This window comes from Camelina sativa, chromosome 2, assembly GCF_030686135.1.
Source record: "Camelina sativa cultivar CO46 ecotype springtype chromosome 2, ASM3068613v1".
Lineage (NCBI taxonomy): Eukaryota > Viridiplantae > Streptophyta > Magnoliopsida > Brassicales > Brassicaceae > Camelina > Camelina sativa.
Window position 1 is genome coordinate 26,043,255 of NC_141881.1, and position 7,898 is coordinate 26,051,152.

Sequence of the window (7,898 nt, forward strand, 5' to 3'; positions counted from 1 at the left end):
TACTGTTTATTAGAGGTTCTAGATAATACTCCATCTACTAGAGGCACATGTTTTTGAGTCTTTCCAATTTCTGTAGGCCAAGTCCGGTAGGAAGGTAGAGCTTTTAATTTCGTCATGAATGCGGCAACTTGACCTCCGTTCCCAAGAGTCAAGACGGAAACTAAAGATGTGAACTAATAAAACTCAACACATTACTACAATCTTACATTATGGAGAATATTTCAACACAAGAAAAGTTGTATGAAGAATATTTCAATACAAGTATCATGATCCCATACACAATGGCTTTTTGTTTACAAAGAAAATGAAGGTCCGCTTTGTACTCCTCCAAAACTGAATCAAAAAGTTCACAATTTTTTTTTTTTTTTTTGGCTTGCAACGAAGTTTATACATACAAGTTCTACCATATTCATTTTGGTATTTCTTTTTTGTCGACAATAACATTTACCGAGTATGATTTAGGATAGTGACACAACAACAAAAATATAAACGGAATATATGACATGAGTTGATCATATTAGACTAATTATATACAGTAATATCAATTATCAACCTTCATCTAGGTAATATTAATTTTCAAAAATATATAAGAATATATATATTAACTATTTGAAAGCGGATTTTTCATAAAATTTGTGTGTAATCGCCTTTTATTTTTTTGCCATTTTTATCCTCAAATGAACTATTTTCTGAATATTTTTATTTATAGTCAATAACAATAAAAAAAAAAGTTAAGGAAAATGAAAAAGGAAAGAAGAAAATCTTTTTCTAAAACAAAGCAAAGAGGATTAGACTATATATCTTCTATCTTTAAAATCCCTTCCCAGAATAGAGAAAAGATATACACTCCATTAATACCTTACATTTCTCTCTCTCTTTCTTTCTCTCCTTAAATATATATATATATAACTCCAAAACAATCAATTTTAATCGAAACCCAAAATTATCCTTTCATCAGATTTTTTTTTTTCTTTCTTTTCAGAGAAAATGGGATTGATCTTTAGAGATAAATCCTATATTCTTCTTGTGGCGATTCTTTGTTGTTCATCATTGATATGTATAGTAAAAGCAACAGTCTCTTATGATCGTAAAGCTGTGATCATCAATGGACAAAGAAGAATCCTTCTCTCTGGTTCCATTCACTATCCACGAAGCACCCCTGAGGTAATCCATCAATCATACTATTATTCACAGTTTTACAATTCAATGTTTTTAAATTTTTGATATTTTGGAGTTAGTTTTTTTTTCTTCATAAGTTCTGATTAAAGTTTTCATATTTCTCTGTTTTTCTGAAATTAATTTGTTTTTTTTTCTGTAATGTGTTTCATTGCCAAGCTTTTCTCCTTCACATGGGTTTTGCTTATTATCTACATAATATATTCAAAAGTTTTTATTGTATTTTATTTTCAGAAGAAGTGTTTAAAATACAGAGGAATTAAATGGTTCATTGAATGCTCTGTTTTTGTGTAGATGTGGCCTGGTCTTATACAGAAAGCCAAAGAAGGAGGCTTGGATGTTATTGAGACTTATGTGTTTTGGAATGGCCATGAACCTTCTCCTGGACAAGTAAATAATCTACCAAAAATATCTTTTTATTTGATTTTCTTCAATCACAAGTCACATCTCTTCTAATTTTTTTCTTTATTATTATTATTCTTTCCAGTATTATTTTGGAGACAGGTATGATTTGGTTAAGTTCATCAAGTTGGCGCAACAAGCTGGTCTCTATGTCAATCTCAGAATTGGCCCTTTTGTTTGTGCTGAATGGAACTTTGGGTACAAATATAATAAACTCTCTATTTCCCTCCTTTAAAAAGATAAAATGATTGGTTATCAGATTTCAAAATTTTAAAATATTTTGATGGTTTATAGGGGATTTCCGGTTTGGCTCAAATTTGTTCCCGGTATTGCTTTTAGAACCAATAATGAACCCTTCAAGGTTTGAAACTCTAAAACAAAACTCACTTTTTCCCTCTCATCGTATTAATTTTTTTTGTCATCCTCTGATTGGATGATTTGATATTAATTATAAATGATGATTTTGTAAAGGCTGCAATGAAGAAATTCACTGAAAAGATTGTATGGCTGATGAAAGCAGAAAAGTTGTTTCAAACTCAAGGAGGACCAATCATTCTTGCACAGGTTTGTTTCATTAAATATCATTAGCCAATGATTTCAAGACATATATGGCTCAAATTAAAAGTTCTTTTATTACATAAATATGAATAAATTGGACAGATTGAGAATGAATATGGACCAGTGGAATGGGAGATTGGTGCACCAGGAAAAGCTTATACACAATGGGCAGCTCAAATGGCATTAGGACTCTCGACAGGTGTTCCATGGATTATGTGCAAGCAAGAAGATGCTCCTTCTCCTATTGTACGTTCTTTCATTCCTCTTTCTTTCTAATCATACTAATATATTTGGCTAAAGTACAACAAACATGTTTTTTGTTTTTGATCTTTAAAGTATTAAGTTGGTATGATTTACTAGAGTTTACATAAGTTATAACTACCAAATATATCACCAACCTATTACTTTTTTTTTTTTTGGCTAGATTTTTTTACAATTGTATTTGTATGTTACCTCATATTTTACTATTTTCACTAATGTGTATAAAAATGCAAATTACAGATAGACACATGCAATGGTTATTACTGTGAGGATTTTAAACCAAACGCAATCAACAAGCCGAAGATGTGGACAGAGAATTGGACCGGTTGGTACACAGAGTTTGGAGGTGCTGTACCGTACAGACCAGTCGAAGATGTTGCATACTCTGTTGTACGATTCATTGCAAAAGGAGGTTCTTTCGTCAACTATTATATGGTAAATAATATAAAAACAGAGTTACATATGAATAATACACATCGACTTGGCTTAATGTGTGTTTGTTTATATATATATATATATATATATATATATATATATATCTTTTTATAGTATCATGGAGGTACAAATTTCGACAGAACAGCCGGCGAGTTCATGGCTTCAAGCTATGACTACGACGCTCCTCTTGATGAATACGGTACTAACCAAACCTCAAAACATAATGAAATCTCTCTGAATGAGATATACTAATCTGATTCTGTTTACTTCAAAAAGGCTTAACAAGAGAACCAAAGTATAGTCATTTGAAAGCATTGCATAGAGCCATCAAACTAAGTGAGCCAGCTTTGGTTTCTGCTGATGCTACTGTCACATCGCTTGGAGCTAAACAAGAAGTAAAGATCAAATCTTATTAAAACTTGTAGTTATGTTAAATTTCAACTGAGAAAGGAACCTTATGATTTTTGAATGTTACTTTCAGGCTCATGTGTTCTGGTCTAAATCCTCTTGTGCTGCGTTTTTATCAAACAAAGATGAGAAATCTGCAGCGAGAGTTATGTTCCGTGGATTCCCGTATGATTTGCCTCCTTGGTCAGTTAGTATTTTACCTGACTGCAAAACAGAGGTTTACAACACTGCAAAGGTAAAAACAGAACAAAGAAAACTTTATTTTGTTAAAAGAAAATTATCTTTCTTAATCTTTAGATTGAATTGACACTTCTGTGTTTTTGAATAATCAGGTTAATGCACCAGGCATACACAGGAATATGGTTCCTACTGGTACCGGATTCTCTTGGGGATCATACAGTGAAGCGGCTCCTTCTGCGAATGAAGCTGGCACGTTTGCAAGAAACGGGCTTGTGGAACAGTTAAGCATGACTTGGGACAAATCTGACTATTTCTGGTATCTAACTGAGTAAGTATCCCAACATCAGAACTCTCTTAGTTTTTTTTGTCTCAATCTTAGAAAAGAAAAATCACAGTTTGTTTTTGTTTACGGGTATTTTTACTCAGCATTACAGTTGGTGCTGGTGAGAGGTTTTTGACGACTGGTGATTTCCCGCTTCTTACCGTTATGTCAGCTGGACATGTTGTTCATGTGTTTGTCAATGGGCAGCTTTCAGGTAATAAATAGCAACAACAGAAGCTTCTCTTGTCTCGGTGTTGTTTAGTGTTTGTAAGCTGACAACATTGTTGGTATTTCTCTGTTTTTAGGAAGTGCTTATGGAACACTAGCGAACACGAGAGTAACATTTAGCCAGAAGATTAAACTACATGCAGGTGTCAACAAGCTTGCTCTGTTGAGTGTTGTAGTTGGTCTCCCGGTTAGTTCCTGATGAGATACTCTAGCTCTCTTTATAAAAAATTTTAGTGCCAAGAACATCATTAGGTTCTGAGCTTTTGTGGTTCTTGGTTTTCTTGCAGAACGTTGGTACGCATTTCGAACAGTGGAATAAAGGAGTTCTTGGTCCGGTCACACTCAAGGGAGTTAACTCCGGAACATGGGACATGTCGAAATGGAAATGGTCCTATAAGGTTCTCCCTAAAATTCAAAACCAACTTTAAGTTCGAGTTTCCTAGTAACAAACTTAAACTCATAACAATGTTTTTAAAATTTGATTTGAACAGGTTGGTGTAAAGGGTGAAGCTTTGAGTCTTCATACCAACACAGAGAGTTCCTCTGTAAGATGGACTCAAGGAGCATTTGTGGTAAAGAGGCAACCATTGACCTGGTACAAGGTAAGACAAAACACAAGGACTAATATCATGTCTAGATTTGAAACAATGAAAATTTGAGAAACTAATATCTTTTGTTTGGGTTGCAGTCTACTTTTGCCACACCAGCAGGAAATGAACCATTGGCTTTAGACATGAACACAATGGGTAAAGGTCAAGTTTGGATAAATGGTAGAAACATTGGACGTCACTGGCCTGGTTATAAAGCTCAAGGATCTTGCGGACGTTGTAACTACGCTGGAACTTACGACGCAAAGAAATGTCTAAGTAACTGTGGTGAAGCTTCACAAAGATGGTACCATGTACCTCGTTCATGGCTAAGGCCTCAGAACGTTATAGTTGTGTTTGAAGAATGGGGTGGTGATCCTAATGGAATCTCATTGGTGAAAAGAACATGAAAACAGCTTCTTCTGATTCCGAGTTTTCAGGACAGAACATAGCTGGTTTGATTTGTTTGTATACCTCTCTCTGGCTTTGCTTTGAAGATAGAGACGGAGCTAGAAGAAAATATATGAAATTGTGCAGTTTTTACAAGAATTATACAACCTGTATATGTATATTTTTACTACTGGTTATCAGTGACTAAATAAAATTCACCAGAAATCATATATATAATAGCAGAGTTTTCTCTCATCTAAGATTATCCACGTCAGCCTAATATTTTACAAATTCCGTGGGCCAATATCATTTTTGTTGTTTTATAAGCTCATATATTATAACCCAAAAAGATATAAGTCCAAAGAAAAAACCTACAGCCATCGGTAAAACAAAAGAAAAAAAGAAAAAGGAACAAAATTAAAATCTAATATATTAAAGGAGAAGTCGAGAGGGCTCACAGCCAATCTCACAAAATTTGACCTCTCTTGCCTTTAATGAAAAATACCCCTAAAAAATTTTCGGACAAGCTTTTGTTCTCTATTTAGGTTGCTGAAACGCACCACATTCATCCTCAGACTTAAGATTACTAATTTGCCATTAATGAGAATCCAATCTGGACGTTTTTACCCTTATTATAATTTAAAAAAATTATTAAAAAATCAATTATGAAAATATATGAATTAAAAGTCAAAATTCTTTTAAAAAAAGGCAAAAAATCTAAATGGGCTTTGTTAAAAAAAATCTGTCAAGAATACACCGTCTTAGTCAAAACCCTAAAATCATAGGTCGTTTACTATTATAAATACTAGATACCCTAACCATCCTCCATAACTCAAAAACAAGGAAAAAAAAAAACCTAAACTATTATCATGTTCTCAAATTTATTTTTGTATTAAAATTTTGGTCTTTTATATGATTTCTAATTTTTCATTCTCTCTTTTTGTTCTTTTTGTAGTGGTTGTTTGGAAATCAAGATCAAGCAATTTCTCCACCTTTGAAAACATGTATGTTGTGTTGATCTCTATATTTTCTTTTATACTTTGGCAATTTGAAATAAACTCATCATCTTTTTTTTTTAGTTTCAGGTAAATTCATGGATGATCACAATTGTAGATCTACAAAACTGAATATAATGAAATTCAGGTATTAATCTTTGTTAACCCGAATCCTTCATTTTTCAAAATAAAATTGATGCTAATTTTTTTTTCTTTCTAATGTTATAGTTGCAGAAAATTATGATGAAATATATTCATGGAAAATTTATGGTAATTTTCTAAAAACTTTTTTCATTCTATTTATAAGTAGATTTTAATTATAATGCTATTTTTAAAAAAATAATATAATATGTGTGCCTAATAAATTATAATTCTATTTAATAATATAATATGTGTGCCCAATTTATTTTGAATTATAATCTTGGTCTTTTATATGATTCATCGGATTCTAATTTTTCATTCTCTCTTTTCATAGTGGTTGTTTGGAAATCAAGATCAAGCAATTTCTTCATCTTTTAAAACATGTATGTTTTGTTGTTCTTTATATTTTATTTTCTTCTTTGGTAATTTGAAATAAAATCTTAATTTTTTTTTTTAGGTAAATTCATGGATGATCATAATTGTAGATCTATAAAACCGAATATAATGAAATTCAGTTATTAAAAACTTTGTTAACCCGAATCCTTAATTTTAAAAAATAATATTGATGCTAATGTTTTTTTCTTCTAATGTTATAGTTGCAGAAAAATTTTGGTGGATTATATTCATAAAAATTTATGGTAATTTTCTAAAAAATTGGATTTCTTTCTATTTACAAATAGATTTAAATTATAATTAAGTTGGTGTGGATTCTGGTTGCCAGGAGTGGGATGATGGGATCCACGAAGGTGTTTACAAGATAATAGTATATCAAGCGAACACTCAGTTGTGAAGTCGGCCAAGTTCGAGTACGTCAACGGATACGCCGACGGACAGTACCAAACTGTAAATGGAAACGATCACGTGAAGATCATCCCAGGTGATGATATCAAAGAGGTATTTGTTCTATTTCTCGAATTAATTATACCCAATGAACTTTTTAATGTTAATATAGTTTTATGTTTGGTGTAGTTTAAGCTTTGGTTAGGAGATGAATACATCACATCCGTTGAAGGACACTACGGTCAAATACATAACGATGGAATAGCGCGTGAATTGACTGAACTGATCGGATTCAAAAACATAACGATGCTTAAGTTCAAGACAAACAAGGGTATACCATATCAAGTGTTGGGAAACGGAGAAGAAGATTATGAGTATGTGGGCGAATCCTTCGTGTTGGGGATGGAAGGTCACAAGATTGTTGGGTTCCATGGCATGGCATGTCTTAATCGAATTGGTGCTTACGTCAAGCCAATCGATAGCCCTTAAAAGTTGTTTATTTATAAAGTTTAACAGCATGTGTGTATGCTTTGGATTTCTTTCTATTTACAAATATATTTAAATTATAATTCTGTTTTTTGAATAATAATAATATAATCTTTGTGCCATATAAATTATTTACCCCTCTTGAATAAATAGAAAGAAGATGGAATTTCAATTATAATTCTGTTTATTTTTAAAAAAATCATAGAATAATTGTGACTGTCATTTTTTTTATTAAATTGATAGAAAGAAGAAGAAAGGAATATGAATTAAATTCAGAACTTCATATCTCAGAGGTTTTTCAAAAAAAAAAAAAGATTAAGGAAGATTAAGAAGCGTTTTTGTAACAATTTACAATTATTGTTTATTTGAAATTGCTTTAGATGGATAAATAATATAAAATAAATTATAAATTTCTCATTTTGATTAATAATTTAAAAGTACTAGAAGATAAATACTTGAATATATTGGGAATATTTCTTTGAGAATATCCCTTTTTAAAAAAATATTAAATTTCTACAAACTATTTGTTTCACTTTTTTTTTTAAACGA

General features: G+C 31.5%; 2 protein-coding genes across 2 annotated transcripts; both read left to right on the plus strand.

The window, feature by feature from the left end:
- Positions 1-524: 524 nt before the first annotated feature.
- On the plus strand, positions 525-5,202 carry LOC104733690 (beta-galactosidase 4). The gene is made up of 16 exons (XM_010453255.3): positions 525-1,164; positions 1,471-1,566; positions 1,664-1,776; positions 1,873-1,939; positions 2,050-2,142; positions 2,239-2,382; positions 2,638-2,832; positions 2,947-3,031; positions 3,109-3,227; positions 3,314-3,475; positions 3,573-3,748; positions 3,847-3,956; positions 4,048-4,157; positions 4,258-4,368; positions 4,462-4,572; positions 4,659-5,202. Exons 1-16 carry the CDS (start codon positions 988-990, stop codon positions 4,965-4,967), a joined length of 2,178 nt encoding a protein of 725 aa, XP_010451557.2. The 5' UTR covers positions 525-987; the 3' UTR covers positions 4,968-5,202.
- Positions 5,203-6,079: 877 nt separating this feature from the next.
- On the plus strand, positions 6,080-7,478 carry LOC147949222 (jacalin-related lectin 45-like). Its single transcript, XM_087470660.1, has 3 exons — positions 6,080-6,090; positions 6,830-6,977; positions 7,053-7,478. The coding sequence occupies exons 1-3, from the start codon at positions 6,080-6,082 to the stop codon at positions 7,350-7,352; spliced, it is 459 nt and encodes a 152-aa protein (XP_087326786.1). The 3' UTR covers positions 7,353-7,478.
- Positions 7,479-7,898: the final 420 nt, after the last annotated feature.

Excerpts from the sequence above, each read along its gene's own strand:
- LOC104733690 (XM_010453255.3), top strand. The coding sequence starts at position 988 with ATGGGATTGATCTTTAGAGATAAATCCTATATTCTTCTTGTGGCGATT. Across the intron at positions 1,777-1,872 it reads TGTGCTGAATGGAACTTTGG|GGGATTTCCGGTTTGGCTCA; the intron begins GTACAAATATAA and ends GATGGTTTATAG. Across the intron at positions 3,032-3,108 it reads CGCTCCTCTTGATGAATACG|GCTTAACAAGAGAACCAAAG; the intron begins GTACTAACCAAA and ends TACTTCAAAAAG.
- LOC147949222 (XM_087470660.1), top strand. Across the intron at positions 6,978-7,052 it reads CAGGTGATGATATCAAAGAG|TTTAAGCTTTGGTTAGGAGA; the intron begins GTATTTGTTCTA and ends TGTTTGGTGTAG.